General features: G+C 40.5%; 1 protein-coding gene across 9 annotated transcripts in view; it reads left to right on the top strand.

The window, feature by feature from the left end:
- MYBPC1 (myosin binding protein C1) overlaps nt 1-25,651 on the top strand; it is a 92,282-nt gene that overhangs the window by 11,011 nt on the left and 55,620 nt on the right. For 5 of the 9 annotated variants that reach the window (XM_053405061.1, XM_053405054.1, XM_053405062.1 and 2 more), the window contains exons 2-9: nt 10,384-10,416; nt 12,837-12,878; nt 19,126-19,161; nt 19,541-19,564; nt 20,487-20,522; nt 21,846-21,950; nt 23,493-23,641; nt 25,179-25,296. In XM_053405061.1, the coding sequence (XP_053261036.1) occupies nt 10,384-10,416; nt 12,837-12,878; nt 19,126-19,161; nt 19,541-19,564; nt 20,487-20,522; nt 21,846-21,950; nt 23,493-23,641; nt 25,179-25,296 (543 nt within the window). Of the gene's footprint in view, nt 1-10,383; nt 10,417-12,836; nt 12,879-16,541; nt 16,579-19,125; nt 19,162-19,540; nt 19,565-20,486; nt 20,523-21,845; nt 21,951-23,492; nt 23,642-25,178; nt 25,297-25,651 lie in introns of those variants that run through there. The other 4 variants (XM_053405057.1, XM_053405058.1, XM_053405060.1 and 1 more) reach the window with 4 other exon arrangements.

Genomic DNA, 25,651 nt, shown 5'->3' with positions numbered 1-25,651 from the left:
TATGTTTGTTAGTTGCTTTCCTCTTTGTCCACATTATTTCATTATTTTGCCAAGTGTGTTGCCTTTACAGTAAAAAACACAATTGACCACCTTGGGTATGTTGAAATACATGAAGCTTGCTTCGTACTGATATTACATTGTTCCCTCTTCCCTAGTTTTCCATGTTCCCCTCACAGCCATTACTGGTCTGCTTGTCACTTTTACATTATTAGTCATTAATATAATTACATAAAAAATATAAAATGAATCTGCAAATTCAGCCATAAAAATAACCAAACACCTTATATACTGTAGCAATAAAATTCCTACAGACTGTACTTTAACACAAGGATAATTTTTCGGTTCATCAGGGTTGGCAAAATGTTTTTTGTGAAATGGCACATGTTCAGAGCATTTGCCGCTTGTTGCATATTTGTATTTTGCTTTTCTTCCCAGGAGCTCAAGATGGGATACATTTGTCCTCCCCCTCACCTTTTAGCTTCACAATAGCCCTGTGAAGTAGGCTAGGATGAGAGTTAGTAGTTCAGATACCAAACTTATGAAACTGCACATATTTAAGAGTATTGGTGTAATTTATCAGGTTTGTTTTGCTTTGGTATTTTGCTGTAAATAACATGTGAGATGTTGTTCAAGCAAGGGGGCTGCTTTTCTGACTTTGTGCATTTTAATTTGCCTATACATTATCTATTTTTCTTTACATGATCTTGCGTTTCTTCTCAGGAGTTCAAGGTTGCGTACATTATCCGTCCATCCTCACATTTTTATCTTTGCAACCTGTGAGGTAGGCTAGCCTAAGTTAATATGTGTGCTTAAGCAGCAGTTCTTGCCACTAGGTTGCTGGGACCAGGGACTCAAGAGGAAGAGCTGGAGGTGGCTCCCCCCCCCCCACATGAGGTGGTCACCTCACTTTGCCTTGTGGTATGGCAGGTCCTGGCAACAGCACAACCAAGCTTAGCCCTGCTCTCCTTCTCAATAAAGTTTAAGTGCTTGAGAAATGAATGAGTGAATAGCGCTTTAGCGATTCAGCAGTTGAGTAGAATGCCACCTGCTCATTTCCCCTTAAATCTCAAAATGAAGAAAATGCTAAAGACGTCTTACATGATTTAATGATGACTAAAAATTCTAGAAGTCGCCTGGAATATTCCTCAGGAAGCCAGCTCTTTTTACAGTGTGGCTACATGCCTGATAAAATTTGTGGCTGTTTTCTTGTTATGACAACCTCTTTTACAAAAAGTAGTAACTAGAAGTGAGCATCATGCCCTCATTCAGAACTCACCAGTTCCTGGTTATCTGTGAGGTTATCATTTCCTTCCACATCGTGCATGCTTTGGTTCCCTTTGAGTACAGAATTGGAGAAAACAACTCTGCTTTACAGTATGCATGGTTGCTCTGTTTAAACAAGGGCTGGCCACCAGTAACCTCCTTTTGCAAGCATTGCTTAGAAAACCCATTCACTATACAGGCATAATAAGAAAGGGCATGTTTATAAGACAGATAAATAGATTTGTCAGTCATTTCCTTTCCCCCCAAGAGTCCTGGGAAATGAAGTCCTGTGAGGTGAGGAACGATTTCTAACAGTCCACTACAGTTTGCAGCATGGTGTAGTGGTTAAGAGCGGTGGACTCGTAATCCAGTGAACCAGGTTCGCGTCTCCGCTCCTCCACATGCAGCTGCTGGGTGACCTTGGGCTAGTCACACTTCTCTGAAGTCTCTCAGCCTCAGTCACCTCAGAGTGTTTGTTGTGGGGGAGGAAGGAAAAGGAGATTGTTAGCCGCTTTGAGACTCCTTAACGGGAGTGAAAGGCAGGATATCAAGTCCAACCTCCTCCCTCTCATAGAATCATAGAATCATAGAGTTGGAAGAGACCACAAGGGCCATCGAGTCCAACCCCCTGCCAAGCAGGAAACACCATCAGAGCACTCCTGACATATGGTTGTCAAGCCTCTGCTTAAAGACCTCCAAAGAAGGAGACTCCACCACACTCCTTGGCAGCAAATTCCACTGTCGAACAGCTCTTACTATCAGGAAGTTCTTCCTAATGTTTAGGTGGAATCTTCTTTCTTGTATTTTGGATCCATTGCTCCGTGTCCGCTTCTCTGGAGCAGCAGAAAACAACCTTTCTCCCTCCTCTGTGTGACATCCTTTTATATATTTGAACATGGCTATCATATCACCCCTTAACCTCCTCTTCTCCAGGCTAAACATGCCCAGCTCCCTTAGCCGTTCCTCATAAGGCATCGTTTCCAGGCCTTTGACCATTTTGGTTGCCCTCCTCTGGACACGTTCCAGTTTGTCAGTGTCCTTCTTGAACTGTGGTGCCCAGAACTGGACACAGTACTCCAGGTGAGGTCTGACCAGAGCAGAATACAGTGGCACTATTACTTCCCTTGATCTAGATGCTATACTCCTATTGATGCAGCCCAGAATTGCATTGGCTTTTTTAGCTGCCGCGTCACACTGTTGGCTCATGTCAAGTTTGTGGTCAACCAAGACTCCTAGATCCTTTTCACATGTACTGCTCTCAAGCCAGGTGTCACCCATCTTGTATTTGTGCCTCTCATTTTTTTTGCCCAAGTGCAATACTTTACATTTCTCCCTGTTAAAATTCATTTTGTTTGTTTTGGCCCAGTTCTCCTCCTCCTCCTTCTCTTCTTCCTTTAGGGGAGGCAATGGTAGTTAAAATGTCACAGACCTGATATAGGCTTGTAGTGTGGCTACACAGTCAATTATATGCTGATATTCTTCAGGAATACAGAAGTTGTGCAAAAGCAGCAGTGGAGAGGCCTTCAGCCATGTAAAAAGTCATTCAGAATCACTGTGGAGATCACAGCTCACTGTCAGACTTATTTTTTCTTGCACTAGATGGTGCCTGAATTTTTTCTTTAGTAAGTAACCATTATATTGTTGCATGGCACCCCAATGTGATATTTCAGGGGTTCCAGGTGTGCAGGAGTTCCAGATGGGAATAAGGCGCAGCAGAGACTGTGGTGTCTTTATGATACATGTGGTGTCTTTATGATACATGTTTTGTTTACACATATATGCAACCTGAGTGTATGATAGAGGGGTTCACAGTATAATCCCCCAAGAAGGTCTTGTTTCTCCGATAGTCGCAACCTCTGGCAAAGGTAGAGTTTGAAGTAGAGTTTTAGAGTTGACTGTGATGTGACCTAGGGGGAGAAAGGTTGCAAGTTGAAAATGGCTGAGGCAGAGCAGGATGTTTGCTTTCAGTTTGAATCCAAAGTAGCAAAACCACAAAACCCTCTAGGGGTGATTATGCTGTGAACCCCTCCATTGTAGGCTCAGGTTGTAAATAAACTATATATGATAAAGACACCACAGTCTCCACTTCCACTGTGCCTCATTCCCAAAGGTGACCCTGGGTAAACCCCCTGGAGCCCTGGAAATCTTGCACTACTCAGAGACTGAGGTTGCATGCAACAATATCTATTAATTTATTAGAATTAGTCTTTTCACCTCTCACTTCCGAGTAGAACTTCAGTGGGGCTTTCTCCCTGGTAAGTGGCTCTAAAATGCAGTCACGTTGACTTTGCAGTTTCTGTGCATTGACAAATGAATGAATCTGATTTTTCTTAATGAGTCCTGGTTGTTGGGAGAACTATGTTTTGTCCAATCAGTCATGCACTGGATCCTTTCAAATGAACCTGTTCTTTTGGCAAATTCACGTGACTAATAGCGCACGCCTAGTCAGAAATATGTCCTTTTGAACTCAGTGGGGCTTACTCTCAAATAAGTGGGGTTAGGATTGTAGCCTAAGATGGTAAATTTAGGCTGCAGTTCTGTGCCTGTTGACCTGGAAGTATAACTGAGTGCAATGGACATCTCAATAAACACAGGTGGGATTGGGTTATGAGTAGTGTCATTTTTCTAGAAAAAGAGGTGCTGGAACTCACCATGAACATTTCCTTTGTTCTCTTATAATGGCAATTGCTTCCACCTGAGAGGTGCCAGAACTGAGTTCCAGCTGGAAAAAAAGCCCTGCTTATGAAAATGTATACTGAATGGATCTTTGCAAAGATGGTAGAGTATGAGCAAGCTTCACCCAACATCCAGCCTGAAATCCGCACATATAACCTGAAAGTATTTTTCCCTAGCTTAGTCGTGTAATTCTATTTAATTGTAAAGGCATGGCAACCGCAAAAATCAATTGAAATGAAGTAGACAGATATTTCATATTTTGAACAGATAGGGATATATAATTAACTGCTTGCTAATATTTCTACTAGAAATGCAAGCAAATGAGTTGTGGCTTACTGCATACATATAAATCAACACATAATGAATTCTGGGAACAAGGCCCCTTGGGTAACCTGGCCCTTTGGGTAAATCTGGATCCATAATCCACTCCTTGGCAGCGCTAAGACATGAAAGCATTTCTGTGTATACATCTATGTAACAGCTGTGCTTTCACTGTCTCAGTTTGATGATACTCCTGCTAGTCTTAATGCAGCAATGGGTAAATTTCCAGCCTTGTTGCATAGATGGTTGTCTTTAGCACAGTTGTCATTGAAGCTTTGTAACATGAGGGATACAGATTTAGGTTGCAAACATATACCTGGTAGTAGGTTGCATTATTACCAGCACTACTTCCTTCAAAGGAAAAATATGTAGGAGTACACTGCAAATATACTTTTCTCAGACATTGCCTGGGGGAGCTACCACTGCAAAGGTTACAAAAGGCTAGTTAACACAAACGGCAAAACAGGAGAGAAATAGCTGGAGGAAAGCTGCATTATATTCTATGTCCTTGCGTGCATGGCTCCCATATCTGAAAAAGAAACTGTTCTTTTCCTTATTGCCCTTTTGCAGGTGCTAGGAGGTAGGCTTTCCTTCTGCAGCACAAGGATCCCTACAATTCTTCTTATATATTTATAATTGTTTTAGTCATTTTCTATTTTTACACTGAAGAACCTTTCCTGGCTTGATCTGTATTGACATTTCACCAACCTTGGCAGCTGAAGAGGTTCATCATGATTCAATGAGGAAAACTTCTCTCCCGTGGCGATGGAATGCTTTGTCAGGCATTCAGCTCAAAGATTTGAGCCATAGTATAGTTCCTCACAACACCTAGCCAGGAAGCCTTATAAGGCAATTGGATGGCAGAGAATGGCATCTGGGAACTCCATAGAGCATGCTGGATCAGGAAAGAACAGAGCAGCCGCCACAGTTTGATGTCCACTTGTCTTTTTATTCTTGGCCGAAAAGTCCATCTTGAGAGATTTATTAGCCTTGGAGACTGTGGGCTGTTAGGTGTTTTCTTACTGGACTTCCTCAGAAGTGAAGGTGACAGCCAAGGATGTCTTGTTGGTGGTGGATCAAGGGCAACTTGAAAGAGGGAATTTGTTGAAGATCTGTTCCTGCCTTCTTAAACTTGACAATGGGGTGGATATTGGCAGCATGTCTTTTCCTCATGTTCCAACCATCTCCTTTTACCAAGGAGCAGTCCCTATTTTCTGGTGTCTCTTCCTAGTAAAATGACTACTGTTTTGTTTTTGCCTTTGTTGAATGAATAGTTAACATTTCTTAGCATGAGATGTTACTGTTGTCGATCTTCAGGTTTCAGAGGTGTCACTGCATGCATATCCATGCCAGGGATGAGGGATAAATTCAGCTGAATTTATCAAATTTCTGAAACAAGATGAGAGCCAAAAACAGCCATCCTTCAAAATTGGCTCTAATCAGAAATGTCCCATGCAGTTTTCCGGCCAAACAATGTTTACAAAAAATGCGTTTATTAAGGGAAAGTGTGGATAAAAATGAATATATTGGTAAAGATAACATACAAGAATGCATTGTATCAGGAGATATAACTTTCAAAAATGGGTACATAAATCAAAACTGCATACAAAAATGTGTTTATCACATAAAATGCTGGTGACATTTCACAGGGATTTTTAAAAAGAAAATTCGCAAATGTGTATAAACAAATTTAAGATTGGAAAAATGAGAAGCTGAGAGAACTGAAATACACAAACCCTTCCATCCCTAAGGAACACTTCAGCACTTTGTAATGCCCACAAATGGTGTCCTTTGTCAGAGTGAAGAATTGGGCGACCAGGGTGACCAGAGAAGCCAGGAATGCTTATGCCACTTTCTGCAGTGTCTAATACTGTTCATCAGTAATAAAAGTTTAGCAGCAAATGGTTACACTTTAAACCTTTTAAACAGTTTTTGCTGCTGTGGCAAAGCAGCATCAGTATTTTTCTGTAGCAACTACTGATAGCTGCTCCACACTGCGGGCACACTCCGGCTTTCTCCAGACACAGCAGTAGACAGACCTGCACCCAATCTGTGACTCCCAGAGACTGGTATTCAGACGTATACTTCCTCTGACAGTAAAGCTTGAACATGGTCAGCAGGGTTAGTAATTATCAACAGCCTTATCTTCCATGAATTTGTCCAGTCCTTTTTTAAAGCTTCCCAAGTTAGTGGCTATCACTATTAAAAGAGTATTCCTATTTTTGTTTGAGAAGTGTTGAAGGATATGCAACTCTGTTCTGAAGAAGATGTGTCTGAGTAGCTTCCCTCAATTTTTTTTAAATAAATGCCTTTATTTTTAGACTGCCATTGCTGAAGAGGCTTTTTTTGGAACTGGATGCGTGGGTTGTGCCTCTTTTATTTTTCCTTTCAGTTCTAAGGCTTTTAATATTGTTAGAAGTTTGTTTGTTTTCTATTTTTTATTGTTGGGTTATATTGTATTTTCCCTGCAACTTTGACTGAAAAGCAGGTAAATTAACCTCGGTGTTAAAAGAGTTCTGCGGAATCAAACTTTCTATAGAGGAAAAGCTGTCACACATACCAGTGCTGGCATAAATCATTAGTATCTTTGGGCAGCTGTTGGGACCCAGCACCCTGTTGACCCTTGACCTCCTTCTCTTTCTGCTTCTTTCTTTCCTCATTGACTCAGGTGAGCAAGCAGGTGTAGCAGCAATGGGCATTAGCCACTTGGCTGCTTGCTTGATTTGATAGTGCTTGGTCTGATATGTTCTTATTTTCACTTGTATTGTGGTGAGTCTCACTGATAAAAGAATGCAGGTAGCAACCAATAAGTCCAGGAGCCCTGCTTTGATCCATGTGCCAGGGCCCTCAACAGAGCATTTTGCTCTGAGCCCCCTCAAGCCTGATTCCAGCTTAGAGCAGCAGCATAAAATAATTAATTATAAAGTAATTAAATATAAATCATAATTGGAAAATGGAGTTTCTTTATTCTTTCCCAATCACTACTACCAAGTTTACTGTTGGAAAATCTGGCCATTTAAACCACACGTGTGCTGTTCACAACTGATGGTGAAGTCTATAGATTTTGTCATTTAAATTGAGGTATTTTGTGAAACCAAGATTAATTCCATAGCCATTGCCCAATGAAAGTCAAAAAATGCAGGCTTATACACCCTCAGATACAGTACACACACTAAAGAACAGCAGCACATATAATGCCTAATTTATTAGGATTGGCAATTCTGTGCCTAGGTTCTTGGGAGTAGGTTCCATTGAGCATAGAGGTGCTTGCTTGATAGCATAGGTTCAACTTAAAACATGCTGAGAAAGAACTTCAGCCAATTGAAATGCAACTTTTAGCTTTGTATTAGAATTGCAATTTTATCTTACAAAGCAGTGTTACCCTTTAATTTGTTAGTATGAAGTAGGAACTCCTTCAAAGAAAATGAAAGAATTGTCCAGCCTAAGCTTGATCATTTTCACATTCCTCTGTGCTAATTTGTTGAAATAACTTTCAAAGCCTCATTATCACCTTGCCAGAGCAAGGAGGGTCCATCAGTTAACCTGGCATTTCAGAAAATGATGTCATCACTCCTGCTCTGGGGGGGGAAGTATTCAATCTGTTCTCCCTCCACTCCATCCTGGAAAAGGCTATCGGAGTGCTGGAGAAGGTGCAGAAAAGGAAAGCCTAAATTATCCAGGGGTAGAGCTCCTTTCTTACAATGAAATGACAGTATATGACAGGATTATAAAGTTATGCATAGTGTGGCAAAAAAAAGTGGATAGGATAAACTACTCTAGTGAAACTGGCAGTAGACTGAAGACACACACATTAAGTACTTTTCTGCACAAGCATATACTTAATTTATGGAATACACTGCCCCAAAATGTTATGGCCCTGCCAAGCTGACTAAAAAAGGGGATTGGACAAACTTGCTGATCAGTGACTACGTTTGCATGATAACTAAACAGAACATCAATGTTCAGGACAATATACCTCTGAATAACTGTTGTGGAGAAAGCAGAGGCAACAGCAGAGGTCTGCTGCCTTCATGCCATGCATCTAGTTGGCCACAGTTGGAAACAAAGTTTTCTTCAGAGGAGACCCATTGATATTAAGGAATATGACTAAGTTAGGGTCATTAATTTCAGTGGGTCTCCTTTGAGTAAAACTTGGTTAAATATCACCCAGGGTGTTGCCTACATAGGCCTTTTGTTTGATCCCACAGGATTTTACTGTGTTCTTAAATTATTTCACACATTGTACTGAATTCCCCTCCAACCCATAGTGTTTCTTCTTCATAAAGCACACACACAGAGGGAGAGAGGGAGGGAGAGGGAGAGTCAAGATGTACCAAGAATGCATTTTACACTTAAGCCTGCCGCCAGAGGAGAAGGCTTACCAGGATTCTTACTGGAACAGAGAACCAACATCACTAGCATGCTTGAGAATATATTTAGTCTGTAGAGTCTCGCTGTGAGTGGCCAAAACTGAAATGTTATTTCTATTATTTGCTCAAGGGGTTCACTGGTTTTATAATATCTTTGGTCACATGGAAGAAGCTGGTGTGGATTGATTTTCAGTGTGTAAAGTTTAAGGGTACCTTTACGTGCAGCTCTGCTCAAACCACTCAACATTGCATGCTAATTGGATAAATATGGAACACCACTTCAAATAGGCTTTTTGCCTGGGGGAACATGAATTTGTCTGAACAGAGCACACAGAAGCTTCAGCAGCCCTATAAACCTGCTTGATCTAAAGCTGTAGAGCAAATAGTAGCTCTTAAAAAGAAGTGTTTATTGAATTTTCAAGACAACAACATAAAGACAAGGCAAACAGTAAAGAAATGAAGAACACCAACTATGTGAAGCGTATTATTGCAGTTGGAATAAAATAAGCAGAAAGTTCAGTACACTTTTGCAGCAATTGTAATAAAATAGATTCTGCAAAGGGGCATTTTGGAAGTAAGAGTCATGTATCAGTCAGGGAGCCTCACCACACAGAGACATGTGCAAGCTGGCCAATGTTTATGGTGGTCCTGGACTGCCCAGACGACAAGACCCCCCTCTCAGCCTCATTGATGTGTTCCAAAGGAAAGCAGAGCAATACATTTGACACTAGCTTGGCTGCAGGTGTTGCTGGAAGGTGGCATACATGGCCTTGTCTTAGGGATTCCACTCCAGATTTCTGTAGGGCTTACTCCTTAGCCTTTTCTCCTCCTGGAGATGTCGTGCAAGGCTGTGGGTATGGGTTTTTCCTCCTGAAGCCTTTCTCACATGAATATAGTTACAAGGCAGTGAAGGCTTAGGATCAGAGTTTTCCTTCTCCTAGATAGGCTAGCATCTCAGGTTGACGAGCCCCCTCTGCTCCTCATTTCCCTCTAGAACATGTGCAGAAACTCTCGTCTTGACCATTGGACCCACTATTAGTCTTGTCCGCTCAATATGCTGGAGCCAGTTTTCACATGCAGGGGAAGTACCTAACTCACTGAGAGATTGAGACTCATCAACTTGCTCTCACCAAGTTTAGCTGATCAGTCAAAGCTGTTTCACAGGGTGTGGCTGCTGTCGCATGCTGACAGCTTCTAGGAGACACAAGTGAGAATTGAGTGCAGGGTGGGGATCAAAGGTGGACAAACTACCCCAGAAGGAGCACATGTCCCCCACAAGAGGTATTATCCCTCCCCTAACATCCCATACACCCAAAGTAGAACCATTGAAATAATTGGACATGATTATTTGAGTTAATTAATTTCCTTTCCAACTTAACAAATGTTCTTATGTATGTTGATGAAATATTATTTGCAAAAATATTATTTGTAAAATAATGATAATGCAAGGATGCAAATCAATTTGGTATTTGTTACAGGAAAATAAAAGCAATGTGAACCAACTATTTGGTGAGATAGTTCGCTGCTTTCATCTGTACAACAATGAAATAATTTGAATAAAACCTAATAAATTAGTGGGTTATAAAGAAGACCACAATAAACATCTACAAATCAATAATGGGAAGGCTTTCATGTATAGCATGAAATTCAGAATTTGTCTAGCTCTTCAAGCTGTATTCAGTACTGTTCTAGAACATATGTAGCTATTCATATACATTTATGTTTCTAAAAGTGCTTCTTCTATCCTTTTCAGATGAAACAGAAGCAGAGACTGCACCACCTCCAGGTTAGTCATTAGAATTTGTGGTTTTGGTTGATATAGATATGTGTTGTATAGGCTTCATACAATACACAGAGAGGTGACTGTTTAGTGGATTAATAACTTCACTTCTACAAGATTAACAGTGCAGTCCTTTGCGTGTCTTCTCAGAAGTAAGTCCCACTGAGATCAAGGGGCTTATTCCCAGGTAACTGAGAGCTTAAACTCGTTTTAGGGTGCCATTTACAATGATAATTTACAGTGAGGATGCTAGGAATCCTATATATGTCTACTCAGCGGCAAGTCCCATTGAGTTCATTGGGGCTTATTCCCAGATAATTGGGTATAGGATTGCAGGATTAATTCCCTTGGCTCCCCTGCTCCCCCCACCCCAAGCCCTGGAAATTGTGGGTATTCTGAGGATGCTAGTTCTTTTCTAGGATTTATTAATTTTTTTGACAGAAATTGCACATAGATGTATTTAGGGAGATTTGGGAGCAAGGAATTGATCCAGTGAATGGAAATAAGAAAAAGAGAAATATTTTGCCTCTTCGCTTTGTTATATATGGAGGGGAAGGAAAGGGAGAGGAAGAAGGCCTCATGTTAGAAAAGAAGGCCTAAAGAAAGGGCATTATTTCATATTTTAGCCCATGTGGTAGCTGATGAATATGGAATCTAGTACAAACAACAAGCAAACATAGATTTGGGGTAAATACTTATTAATAATTGAAAATTCACCAGATTTCAAATATTTGAGCATTTCTGCTCCAACCCTACATTTTTGTTTTAATATTAAAAATAAACCTTGTGCAACTAATCCTAACTGCTGTTGGCTTATCCCTGCAATGCATGCATAACATTTCAAGGCACATTTCACATAGTAAACCATGTGATCTGTGGCATTGGAAATCCTTACAGATCTTTTGAATTAAACAACAAAACTGTGAAAGAATGGAGTTGGAAGTCCTTCTCTTTTCTCCCTGGAAAGAAACATTTGTAACACTAATAGTTACAAATGTGGCAGGTTGCATAAGTGGTCACTGCATTCCAGTGTTTTTGATTTAACAAAGAACTTTGAACCTGGAACCTGCTCCACCAATAGTTCTGGGGCAAGCCCAGTTGATGCTTATCAGTTGATGTTTGGGAGGATATCCTTTGACCCAGTAGCCCTGGCAGATTCAGCAGAAGCGTTGAAGCTTGCACAGCTCTTCTAAAGATGCTAACTATGTCCCACCTGGTATTTGGGAAGGTGTAGAGAGAGTCTGTTGATCCTCCTGCCCTTGGGATATCTTTCTGGATATTTTGAGCTTCCTGTGTACACGCATATGCACACACATGCAAAAACGTGAGCACACAAATGGTGTTAAGCCCAGATTGTGGCTGCCACATCTAGAAGCTTGCTGTGTTAAAAGTATACAGTATGTGACCAAATATGCAGAGGGGGAAGGGGGTAGAAAGAAAATTTGCTACTGCTCTTCTAAAACTTGATTATTATAATTCTGGATTCATTCTCATGTACATACACTAAATAGAGGAAATGTTGGTGCAGAATAGTTCAGAGTTACTTTCAGGTTGCAATCCTATGCATGTTTTCTGAATGAGCCCCACTGAACAAATATACATAAGATTGCACTGCTACTCCAGGTTCATAGGTCATAGATTTGTAGAATTGGAAGGGACTATGAGGGGGTCATCTAGTCCAACCCCATGGAATACAGGAATATTTTGCCCAACGTGGGGTTCGAACCCACAATCCTGAGAGTCTTATGCTCTACTGAGCTATCCAGATTGTTTGCATATATGTAAAATGAGTGGGACCTCAGCAAAAAAATAATAATGTTACGCTCTTGAGGGCTTCTGTTCAGGGTTTCAGCCAGCCATGCCCTTTTTCAAGATACTGCATTCCACCACCCCTTCCCCATTCCAGTATCAATTAGCATTCTGTGGTCACTGAGCATGCTCAGTTCTCATTGGGCCATCTTGGAGTCCCACCCACTCCTGGCAGAATTTTTGTTTGTTTATTGCTGTAAACCTTGCCCACCCGCACCTCTAAAGCCAAGTATTATCTACTTTGAATGGCAACAGCTCTACTGGCTGTCAGACAGAGGCTGCCTATCCATCACCTGTTCAGATTCCTTTTCCATGGCCTGAATCTGAGACTTTCTGTATCCAAAGCATGTGTCCTCCCACTGAGATATGGTCCCTTTCCTAACTCATTGTTTCAACCAACAAGCATTGACATGCTAATAGGATCCAGTTAATTTCCATTTATATTAATGGTCTAACACTTTCAGCCTCTGGCAATTAATTCTCCGGGGCGTAGTGGCTGCTGTGCTTGTACAACATCTAAACATGTTGTGCCAGCATTGCAGGCGGGTACGCCAGCACAAATGTTGATGATCTGGGTGTTTTCTCTCAAAAAGATGTTGCTTCTACTTCCTACACAGAACAAAATAAACCTGAGGAAGATGGAAATGCACCTAACCAAGGTGAGTGCAGTTGTTCTCCAAAAGCTAGAAGGAGGCAACATATAAGTAGATGCTACAGCAGTATAGGTCATATGTATGTTTTCTCTTCTTTCTTCCAGTTCCCCATACAGTTTTGAATTTTATTTCATTTCATTGGTATGATTTCATATGGCTTCCTGGATTCCCCCACCGCCAATGCTTTTTTCCCTTCATTTCCCCATTTACTTGCTTCAGCTGGTATGCCCATTCAACCCATCCTTGGAGACGGCAGGCCTAACCACAGCCATTTATGATTTAGTGCAGGGGATAGGATGTATTAACAATGTGCAGGTGTAGTTGGACTCCAACTCCCATCAGTCTCAGCCAGCATGGCCGATGGGCAGGGATAGCAGAAGCTAGAGTCTGGTGCCATTCGGAGGACACCATGTTGGCCTAACCTCTGCTTTAGTAACTTTGACACAGGAATATTGCCTGCCCTTGAAAAGTGTCCAGTAACTTTTATTGATGTTCAATGCTGCTGCCAAGCTGTAGAGAAGAGCAGCAAAAACGTGTCACTCCAGCTCTTACTACCTCTTTGTTTCCTGGTTCAGTTTATTACTTCCTTTATTGCAAAAAGTAGATAAATAGGTACTGCTCCAGCGGGAAGATAAATGGCATTTCCGTGCGCTGCTCTGGTTTCGCCAGAAGCTGCTTAGTCATGCTAGCCACATGACCCAGAAAAACTGTCTGCGGACAAACGCCAGCTCCCTCGGCCTGTAAAGCGAGATGAGCTCCGCAACCCCAGAGTCGTCTGCGACTGGACTTAACTGTCAGGGGTCCTTTACCTTTACCTTTTATTGCATTTATAGTCTGCTTTTCCTCCAAAGAGTTCAAGGCAGCATGCATGTTTCTACCACTCCCTTAATTAAGCTTCATAACAACCCTTTGAGGTAGGTTAGGCTGAGAAGAGAGAGAGAAAGGCTGGTCCAAGATGACCCTATTAATATGAGGTAGGCTAGGCTGACAGGCAGTGACGGGCCCAAGGTCACAAAGTGATCTTCATGGCTGAGTGGGGATTTGAACCCTGGTCTCCCAGGTCCTAGTCTGACACTCTAACCACTATACAACACTGGCTCCAGTTTGCCCTTTATTGTAACGGCTCCCAAGATTGAGGTATTGCACAAAAATGGCATAGAAACCATCAAAAGCAACCATAAATGACAAACACGCATAAGCATAATATCAACTACTCTTAACCACTATAACACTTTCACCTATGAGTTTAAGGTAGTAGCTCTTGTCATAAGAGCTTTAAAGGGCTTCAGTATCTGAAATAAAGCCTTTGTCTGCCATTCAAAATATGAGATGCTGCTCTGAATTGCCCTGCCAACCACTTTGGCCAGAATCAAAAGTCCTGTATGACTAATTCTGCATGTCAGGTGGAATCCTTAAGACTTTCTGTCCTACGGTCTTCCATGATGCCCTGCAAACAAACCACGCCGTGCCCCCCCCCAGCCTTCCACAACTCTTAGGGGAGCCTTGTCCAACCTGGTGAGCACATGCTGACTAGGATCGATGGGAGTTGCAGTCCAAAATATCGGGATGTTACCAAGTTGGGCAAGGCTGCCTTGGGGTATGCCCTGGGTAACTATTTGTTTCCAAGTAATGATGGGGATGCAAGCTTCAGTGCAATCCATACTACATAGTTCTAAATTTTGTGTTTTGAAGCAAGGTATTAATTTGCATTTATGGAATGCTAGATCTCTGTCATCTATCTAATATCTATTTTATTTACAGAATAATTGAATGTACAGCAGCCTCACCAAATTCACTATGTTATCCTCCAGTGACTCCGTTCTACATTTCTGTTTGTCCAGCATTGTCATGTGTGTCTACGTAACTACCAACGTACTCTCACATATTACATTCCACAATGTGCTTTCATTCATCTTCATTTTTGTGCTGAAGACATAGCTACCAGAACTGCGCTCATTTCCTGAAATAACAACATAAAATTAATGTGCTCATTTCTTTCTTTAGGTTCCATCCAGGTATCCACCCATCTAATAAATTACCTGCATGTTTCATTTTCATCTGTCTAGGTTCTGTGACCTATTCAAACATCTGATTGTTTCCCCTGTGATTTTGATTGAAGTTTCCATCAAAACTCTGTATAAAATCTCAGCTGTCTTTTATAGACATACGTAGATGTCTATATTTAAAGCTTATGAGCAACTGTAGCAGATCTGGCAAGTGGACATAGATAAAATTTCATTAGTACTACTGGAGCCTCCCCATCAGCAACTTGCAAATATGAAATGGCCCACCCTCCTGGTACATTGATGACATACCGCAGGGATGGGGACCCTTTGGCTCCCCAGATGTTGCTAAACTGCAACTCTCATCTACCCCAGCAACCATGACCAATGGCCAGAGATGATGGGAGCTAGAGGTACCCCATGCCTGACATACTGTTAAAAAACCATTTGATGTATAGTAAAGAGGAAGGGAGACCACTCCATAGACTTCTGGGGAAGTGTTGTTATCTCATTGATTCTGCTGAATTTATTTGTTTGTTTGTTAAATTGCTCATTAGCCCTTTCCTGCTGCTCACCTCCCATCATGCTGCCTCTGACACTGGAGATACTAATATATTAGTATCCACTAGTAGCATTTTTATCTATTATTGTCTAATACCCCCTTTCAAGTCATCCAGTTTGGTGGCCATCACTACGTCTTCTGCTAGCAAAGTGCTGCCATTTTAACAGTGCAAAGAAGTAGTTCATTTTGTCATTCCCAAATCTCCTACCATTCAGCTTCAATGGATGACCCTGGGTTTTTCGCCTTACCTACGTTCTTCCTACCATGCATAATTTTGTATATTATGTTTCCCCATGCTCATTTTTTTCCATACTATTTTTTTTTATATAGTGAAGCCTTTCCTCCCACCCCTTGATCATTTTGGTTGCCATGTTGTTATGATAATGCAGATGTGATTGTATTGGCATCCACGGTGAATGCCTTCATGTAAGGGAGTAACGGAATAAGAGCATATTTTTTGCAAGCAAGGGTGCTGTTGAAATGGGCCAATAGTGAATCTGAGCCATTAGCATTGCTGAGTATTAGCAAATTCCCATCATGAAGCAAACATCAGTCAAGGTAGATCTCTTAGGTAGATCTGGACTGATGAGGGATAAGATGGGCTTTTCTAGATGAGAGGTCAACTTCAGTTGTGATAATACTGCATGTGTAGAACTACACTTGTACTTTTAGATAGAAGCTCCCTTTATAGGTGGGCTGACAGACAGTGGCATACCTTCATGCTCCAGCAGTGGGGCGTGGAGAGCAGGAGGGGGCAGGGCTGGCACACATCCCGGGGGCGGGACACCCAGCACAGGCGGGGGTGGAAGCCATGATGGCACCCCGGGGATTGCGCTGTCAGGGGCAGTGCGCTCCCCCGCACTCCTCTTCCTCCGCCAGTGCTGACAGAGTGGAAATAGATTGGAAAAGGTGGTTAAAGTTAGGTCAACTTTCTTCAATCAAGTGAAACTGTTGCTTTAGTGAATCACCTGATCTATCCAACTGGTATATGTCTTTTTGTGGTAAAGAAATCTGCACCAGAATGCCTTCCTCTTGTTTAGCTCTTTTCACAAGTTCCATTATTAAATATATTTATATTCCATTAAAATTTTACTTGCAGAAGAAAAGGAGAGTGAAATAATGATCGTAATTCTACCATCAGGTCTGATATTCTTTGGGTATTTGTTATCTTTTGAACAGATGATGTTGCTAACATAGATTAGATCATCACTTTCTCATTTTTAAACTGATTGCTCTTGAATCATTCTTCCATTTTGATTAAACAACCACTTCATCCAGTTCTAGCAACTAAAGAATTAGGAAAGATGGATTGCTACAGGTTTTTTCTTCATCCCATCTGTCAAAGTAGTTCTGCTGTCGTATGTTACCTTGATATCCATAGAAGGTTCACAACACATTTTAATGTCCTGGGGGTATACAGACTGGTTGGTATTAACTTTTTTCTGCTTAGAAAATATAAATGGCACTGACTGGTGAATCTGCAGTTGTCACCTTACACACCAACCAGCTGCTTTTTGTTCTTCCAGTTTCTCACATCGTTCAACAATATAATAACAAATTAGACCACTCTTTTGTGTGATGATCATCTTCCACTTGGATAACAAGCATGACATCACATATATTGTGCTGACTAAACTGAGCAGATTACATATTTCCTTCATGTTTACACTGACCACAACAAGAACACTATTGTGAAGAAGACAGATGAGTGTGAATTTATGTTACTTTGATTAACTGCCAGTCTTGGAGCCAGTTGTTGCATTCTGATCAGTTAGCACAATATTCATATTGTTCACTCATTTATCATAAGGCTATCATTTATCATGATCATAACTCTGAAGATTAGCATCTTCATGCCATCTTGCAGCTCATGGAATTTGCAGGTGTTCCAAACCTAAATGTACCCAACAGAAATAATTGTTATTGTTATTATACATCATTTTTCTGAGATCAAACAATTCCTTCTGTGTACCTTTAGTGTGAGTCAGTGCTTTGACTTCCTTTGTAAGGGTCAACAGGCTAATAGTTGGCCTCAAAAGCAATGTCTCAGTACTGTTGAAAACATTTTTTTAAAATGCAGTTTGCTCATCTTAGTGGTTCATGGGCAGTGTATGTTTAACTCTTTCCCTGTTCCATTTTCCCAGCTGCTGTTTGCCCTATTGTGGTGGGAAATATGGTGGTGTTTTCCCATGTGGGACAAAAGTCGCTGAGGAGGAAGTTTTGATTGTGAACAGAGCATGGAAAGAAGGTTAATATAACTTTCTCCACTGCTGCTGCTAGCAAATTGACAGCTGCCTGTATAGCTACATTTCATTATAAAATAAAAGTCAGGAAGCTAATAACAGATTTACAGTGTAATGTGTAGTTTAGCCTAAGAAAATCACAATAATTTTGAAGCCAAAATCAAGTCTGATTCCTGCCTTTTTAAAACTTGTGTTAATGGGCTGCTTGAAAATGCACTTGCTCCATATATAGAGCATTTACTCATCTGAGTAACATAATCTTCAAATTTTTGATTAGAAGCATACCCTGATTCCGGGACACCATGCATACTTCCATGTTTGCAGGATCGGGACTAATCACATAAGTAAGAGCTTGACTACTCATGTGATTGAAAATGTGACATCCTGGCTCCAAGTAAATAAACAGAAGTTAAGTCACTGATTATTATGGAGCCAGAATTCACCTTTTCTGGATGATTTCACTTGAAAATGCTTTTATTACATGGGTAAGTAGATATAATATTCTGAAATTTTGAATTATTTTGTTCTTCATACTGTGTGCCTTTTCTTAAAATGGCTTGATTCTTCTCATCAGGAACTTCTTTAAATCATTTAAGTGTAACTTATGGATAGCAAATTTCCATAATTATATTAAGATCACTTTAAAAACAAAAAGACAGAGTGTCAGACAGACATCCTAAAATGTGATGGAAGTGGTTTTCACGCAATGTATTTGAAAGTCTACTTCAACCATGTGGGAAATGTCTTCGTCACTCGTATTTGTTCTGTGGCCTTCCATGGAGGTAAAACATAAGTTATTCCAGTAATATTTATTTACAGTATAAATAGTGTACAATATAAATATTGCCAGTGACCTTTTAGCCTTTTTCCTTTCATTTGCCCATCTTAAACTTTAAGCTGTTATATAATTGTAATAGTGGAGTATTGGGGGACGTGTATTTTGTCATGGAATTAGGATGACCTAACATGCATATTTATTGGTTATAGCTCAAGATATTAACATCTTAAATCTAGACCACTGCTAATTATCACATCAAAGTATATATGTGCTCTTCTGCTCCCTAGATTACAGGAAATATGTGAATTCTAAACAGAATTCTTATTGCTTTATTATTTGCAATAACAAATAGGTGGACTCTTAGGCCCTGTTAACTTAGGATGGGAAAGAGCTAGATACGTGCTTAAGTCTTCCACTGAAAGGAATGGGACCTAAGAGTCTTGATTTTGACAGGACCAAGTCCTTATTGATCATGTAAGTGATATAGTTTTTATCTAGGCAGTTTGTTGGAATTTGAAAGAAGAAAAGGTAATGGTTGAATCTCATTAATTTGGAGCCATCTTCTGCCAAGTGATGGAATCTTTTTTTCCTAATTATAGTGTTTTTTTGTGTATATATATATATATATTTATATAAAAAACCCTTTATGTACACATTTTACTTGCAGACGGGAACGTCAGTGAAATGACATCCTCTTCAGAAGGTCAGATCTATGGTTGACCTTGATTTTCATTGTGGCTTTTTTGTACTCCATTTCCCCCCCTCAATATTTCTAACATACACAACCACTCTGAAAACTGTCATTCATACCCATGTTTTAATAATAGATCACACATTACAGCCCATTTTTTTGTACTTGCGTGAAGCATTGAAGTTGACCATTCCAGCTGCTCGATCCCATAAAGCTTTATCCATCAGTTTGCAGTTTTCATTACCATTGTTTCCAGCTATCATGGTTTCCCTTCCTTCTCTTGCAGGTTCCTCATCATCATTCATATGTACTAAAAAAAAAAAAAGGATAACTTTCATTCTTCCTTTTCCTTGCTTGCTTTGTTTTACTTGTTATGTATTTCTTTTTACAGATGAAGATGACACTTCAACTGCAGGTTAGGCGGTCTATTCCATTTTACAGTGTTTGTCTGCTATGATGAGGAGAACTAACGAGAACTGGTTCTTCTGTTGTCAGCCAGACATGAGCCCATCTAACCAGGGGGTTGAAGGCCTGTTGCTATTTCTGCAATAGAATCCCTGCATTGTCCCCATCTCCAATGTCCTAGAGTCACCCAATAAGCGTGCAAAGGGAGTTTCTTAGCCACTATGTGCTCCAAAGCTAAGCATTTAGGAACACTGAAAACACAAGGTGCTTTTGTTTCTGGCGAATGGTATGCAAGTTCTGTTGCATACAATGGAACTTCAAGGGAAACACAACTTGCCATTCTGAAAGAAGATAGTGGTCTTTCTATCTTGCTGGAACTCACAGTCCCCAAATTGTCCCCTAGGGCTGCATCCAGCTAGAGTAGACCAACTGAAATGAGCAAACCTAAGTTAGGCATGTCCATTAATTTCAGTAGGTCTACTCTCTGCATATGACTAACATTGGGCAATGCCCCTAGGAAGAGCTCTGCTGGATCAGGCCATTGTTCCATCTTGCCTGGTATCCTACTTTGCATAGTGGCCAGCTAGATGCTGCTGAGTATATGGCCTCAGAATATGAAGTTTCCATCTACACATCATGGCTATTAGCCACAGATAGACCTATGTGCCATGATAATGCCCTTTTATTTATCTTATCCAGGCATCAACCTCACCCCGATGTGCTCAGCTGCAGCAATGTTGCTGGATCTTATGTCTTCTTACTAGCCCCTAGGAAGTTTCCCACTCTCCTTCCACTGATTAGACAACCCCATTAGTTCTACAACCCCCCCCCCTTTGTAGCATATGACAATAGCTCCCAATCCTACACAGCCAGTATAGTAATCAAGGTATAGCTTTTGATTTGACATCATCCGGTTTACTCTTACCTTTCAGGTGGGACTAATTGGTCAGGAGAGAGAAAGGACTCAGGTGAGATTTTCTAAAACAGAAAGGAAAGGAGGAAGAACAAAGACCCCCAAACATTCCAATTTTCTCCTAATGCAATAACTATTAATGAACAATTTATTGTAGCTTACTTTTTGACAGATGCGGTTGCCGACTTTTGTACCCTTCATGCTAACCTTTGGTTTTTGTTTTATATTTGTTTCAGATCTAGAAAAAAGTTCCTGCTCCAAAGCTTCATGAGGTTCCAGTGCACAAGCAGAACTCCATGTGAGCAAGGACTTCTCCATGCACTTCACTGGAGTGAAAAGAGATGCGCCTGCTCACATGGAGCTCTGGAGCACAAAAGTCAGCCTGGTGTCTTCCTGGCGCCCACCAGATGTTTTGGACTACAACTCCAATTATCCCTGGACATTTGCCATGTTGTCTGGTGCTGATGGGAATTGTAATCCAAAACAAAACCACTGAGGGCAGCAGGTTACAGGAGGCTAACATAGATCATTCCAGAAAATAAATCTGGAAGACCTAGGCACAGACCTCTTCTTCTTCTTCTTCTTTTTTTTTAACAGATTGTAACTAATTTTTACAGTGGGGATGTAAAAAAATCAACACAACAACCCAAGACTCATGTTAAACATTTGACCCTTGGGCACATATGTCTTACGTACCTTGTTTGACAAAGCATGCCGTTCCTTAGAAACTAGAACAATGTTGATATTTTCATGGAATTTACTTTGCATGGAAGTTATTTTTATGTGAAATTGTGTTATTTCCACACACAACCAGAATCAAACTGGGAATGATGGAATTATAGAATCATAGGGTTGAAGAAGACCCCAGTGCCGTAATGTTTAAGGCATGCCTCTGTACAGATACTGTTTCTCCACAGATGAGCTTACACAATCTTTATTGGTTATTGCAGGATTAAGATCTTAATTACCAACACTTGCAAGAAAAACTATTCAGCTGTTCTCAATTAACACTGACATTAAGCTTTTACAGTGTGTTTTAATATATCATCTATACAGTATATATCTATTAATATACAACGATTTCTTTATTTATTTGCTGTGAAAGCAGTGACACAGACCAGCACAATATTATAATTTTCCATCACTACAGACAGGGCAATTCCATTCAGAAAGTTGTGTTCAATAAGAATTTTCTATCCTTTTGCTTCCAATAACATGTCAGGCTGAAAAAGTGTGACGGAGAACGTAAGTACCCTTTGAAGTAGTTGTAGTTTAAAGAAAGGGCATGTTAGAGCTAAAATAAAGAAATTAGATTGCAAAGTTTATTGCAATAAGTTAATTGCAATAAGTTAATTTCCCCCCTCTTTCTCCATATTAGTATGGTCTATGGGAGATGGCCCTCAGGAAGAAGGAGATAAGCAAGACAATTCACAGAAATCCCTTTTATTTGTTGAAAAACCAAAGGGTGGAACAATTAGTGTCGGTAAGTGCTGTAACAATTTTTTAAAATAAAAAATATATATTAATATGTCTATTACACATACATGGGAATCTGAATAGGGCTATACCTACTTAGCTTCAGCAAATGCTGTAGTTTCTGGTATTCTCAAATGATCAATTAGCCCTCCATTGCCCCTCTTCCCAAAAATGTTTAAAACTGAAATCTTATGCATATTTGCCTGGAATAAGCCTCACTAAACAAAGTGGTGCTTACTTCTGAGTAAACATGCACCGGATTCAGCTATACGCTTATACCTTATGAAGCTCAAAAGACTTTAACATACTGAGATTACACTTTCAAATTTCATATGGATATAAATTTTAATGGCTGATTAATCCAGGAGCACATTTGAAGCAGCAGAGACCTTTCTAGAAGTTAAAATTCAATCATCTAGCTCAGAGGTCAGCAACCGTTTTCAGCTGTGGGCTGGTCCACCGTCCCTCAGACAGTGGGCTGGACTCTATTTTGGGTTGGGAAATGAATGAATTCCTATGCCCCCAAAATAACCCAGAGATGCATTTTAAATAAAAGGACACATTCTATTCATGTAAAAACACGCTGATACCCGGACCATCTGCGGGCCAGATTGAGAAGGCGATTGGGCCGCCTCCAGCCCCTGGCCTTTAGGTTGCCTACCCCTGATCTAGCTATTTAGAGGAAAACAGGAACAATCCGGGGGACGGACGGACTGGATTCAGGTCCTCCTCCTATTTCTGGACAGCCAATTGCTGGAATGTTAGTTTTTAAATAGGGGAATCTATGTGCACAGCCTCACATATGTGCACAGCCTTCTATGGGTTCAGCAGGAAAACCATACACACAGCATCTTTTAAAAGACAACTGAAGGCAGCCCTGTTTAGGGAAACTTTTAATGTCTGACGCTGTATTGTTTTAAATATTCGGTTGGAAGCCGCCCAGAGTGGCTGGGGAAACCCAGCCAGATGGGCGGGGTATAAATAACATTATTATTATGATTATCTAGTTGCAACATATGGGTTACATGCCTGTTTCTAGAGACCCTGCTGAGACCAAGAGAAAAAATGCTTGCTCAACTAATTATGGGTTTATGTAGTTTTGGAATGTATGGGATTTTGGTCACTGATAGCTCAAATATAACAGATGCTCTTTAAACTAAGGGGTTCTTTGATGGCACCTGATGTATGTATATTTTTTGAAACTGTATATAGTTTGCATATGGGGGAGAAGTTAAATTTTGTTTGCATTTAAAGGCAAACCTACCCAATCACACTTCCTAAACAGTACACAAATTACCATCCTCCAAAATTAATCTTTCTCCAAATTTTATAATGCAGTTTTTCACCCATGTGACATGTACAAAACCACACGTATTTTTACAAAAAAATGTGTGTACTAGGCAAAATGTCTATACTAGGAGAAATTTACACTAAAATTCTAATAAATCTTCATGAGGATTAAAAAAGTTCCACAAACATATTGCCAGGTGTCTATCATATGAGTAGTAATGTTTCTAATGTGACTAATGTTTTCTTTTGTTTTCCCAAGGACAAAATATTACATTTATAGCAAAAGTTGAAGCCCAGGATCTTCTCCGAAAGCCAACTGTTAAGTGGTTCAAAGGGAAATGGATGGACCTGGCAAGCAAAGTAGGGAAGCACCTTCAGCTAAAGGAGACATTTGAGCGCCAAACCAAGGTATGGAGGGATGGCAGGACTCAATTTTACCTGTTTCTAAAATCCAGACTTGGTAGTAAGGACATAAGCTCAGGGGGTGAAGCCCTGACTGAACTGGACATTTCATGAGAGAGGTAACATTAAAACAGGTTATCTCCAGAAGTAGCTCAGTGTGTGCTTATCAAGATGGACAAGGTCGTGGAGAGGTTGGCACAGTGCAAACACACCAGCAGAACCAATCTGGTGCTCCTACCAGTGCATTTGCACCAGAAGTAAATCTGGCATTTGAGCAGAATCTCATGTACCCATTTATCAGGGTTTGACCCAGACATGCCAGTTCAAGGAATCTCACTGGTACAATGGGACTTGTGCCCTCTTCTTCCCTTGTGTGCTCCCCATGCCTTTCCCTGCTGTAGGGAGTCAGGAGAACCCCCTAGAACAGCAGTAGAGGAGAGATCATTCCACCTGGCAAGCAGAAATGTTTGTGATGATGGAACAATTGTGTTAGCTCACAATTGGATTCCACCTAGGGCTTGTATTTTCTCCTACTATGAAATTTGGTGGTTGAACAGTTTGGTGAAGCAGGCACTTCACGTGGTGGGGGCTGAGGGACTTCAGACTTCCATTTTTCAAGGAGCGGGCTTGGCTCCCCCCAAATCCTGTGGTCCTGCTCCACTTCTTCCTCCCCGCCAATGTCATGCAGGGATTGTTTGATATTGAATAAAAATTAAAGGTAAAAAGAGTTTGGCCTCTGACATCATTAACAGTGCAATCTCAAATCCTATTGAAAAAAGGCTTAATTCTGAATAGTCATGTGCAGAATTGCCTTGTAAATGTACAAAGATGCAGGAACACCCCAATTCAAGCCCCTGATTCCCTTTCAGCGTGGTTAAGTGTCCTTCCCTAAATAGAAATACTTGAGGAATTTGACCTCTGTGGATTCTTGTATGAAATTATTGAAACCATAAGAATATAAGACAAGCTTGCTGAATCTGACCAACGGCCTGCCTAGTCCAGCATCCTGTTCTTTGAGTGGTCAAGCAGATGCCTGTGGGAAACCCAAAAGCAAGACCCCAGCACAGAAGCATTCTGCCCTCCTGTGGTTTGCAGCAACAAATGTGTAGATTCAAACTGAGGTTACCACTGTTTTCCATTTCTGCAAATACTGAAGCACAGTTCTCAACAGCTTAAGCATATCAATATTTGCATTTAAATATATATATTGAAAGAAAATACACATTTAAATAGGTTTTTGAAATTTGTATTCCAATAGGATTTTTTTTAATTAGAATTTTTGTTGTGGGCTTATTGCTGTGACAAAAATTACAACAGATGACTCAACAGCTTTAAAAACCACAGAGCAGAATGTGGGAGCAGAATAGAATTATGGCTAAAAGTTGTGCAAAAGTAAAGGCAGTAGTAACATCCACTCATCTTTAATCCTAGTAAATTAATGTAGGATATAATATTTGTAGATATATGTGTATGAATGTGTTTTCAGCTGCTGAGAATTTCCCTGAATTTAATTTAACAATTGCACTGTATGTTTGGATTTCAGATGTACACATTTGAGATGCAAATCATTAAAGCTAAGGAAAACTATGCAGGAAATTATAGGTGTGAAGTAACGTATAAGGATAAGGTTGATAGTTGCTCTTTTGATCTGGAAGTCCATGGTAAGGATCCCTTTTATGTTTTCTTTCTTTAACACAAAATATATAACATAATTTGAGGTCATGTTTATCTGAACTCCTCATGCCTATATTTAAGCATGCTTCAGAGGCCCACTGAAAGGTGTCTATAGGTTTCAGGCTCCTTTTTCTTATTTTTATCTCAACGTCAGCCCATTTAGAGGTGTGTTATTTATTTTGATGCAAACATGAGCAGTTAGTGATATAATCTTGGGACTGTCTTGGAGGAAAGACTTGTGGAGGCTGAAATGTGTCAGTGAGAAGAGAGTTCTGCTGATGTGCTCTGGGCTCTACCCATTATGGGTTTCTCCTGGACCGCTTGATAGAGATGAGCCTGGGT

The sequence above is a fragment of the Podarcis raffonei genome, chromosome 10 (genome assembly GCF_027172205.1).
Source record: "Podarcis raffonei isolate rPodRaf1 chromosome 10, rPodRaf1.pri, whole genome shotgun sequence".
Lineage (NCBI taxonomy): Eukaryota > Metazoa > Chordata > Lepidosauria > Squamata > Lacertidae > Podarcis > Podarcis raffonei.
Note: the sequence above shows the minus strand (reverse complement) of the source record. Positions and strands in the feature narration are given on the sequence as shown.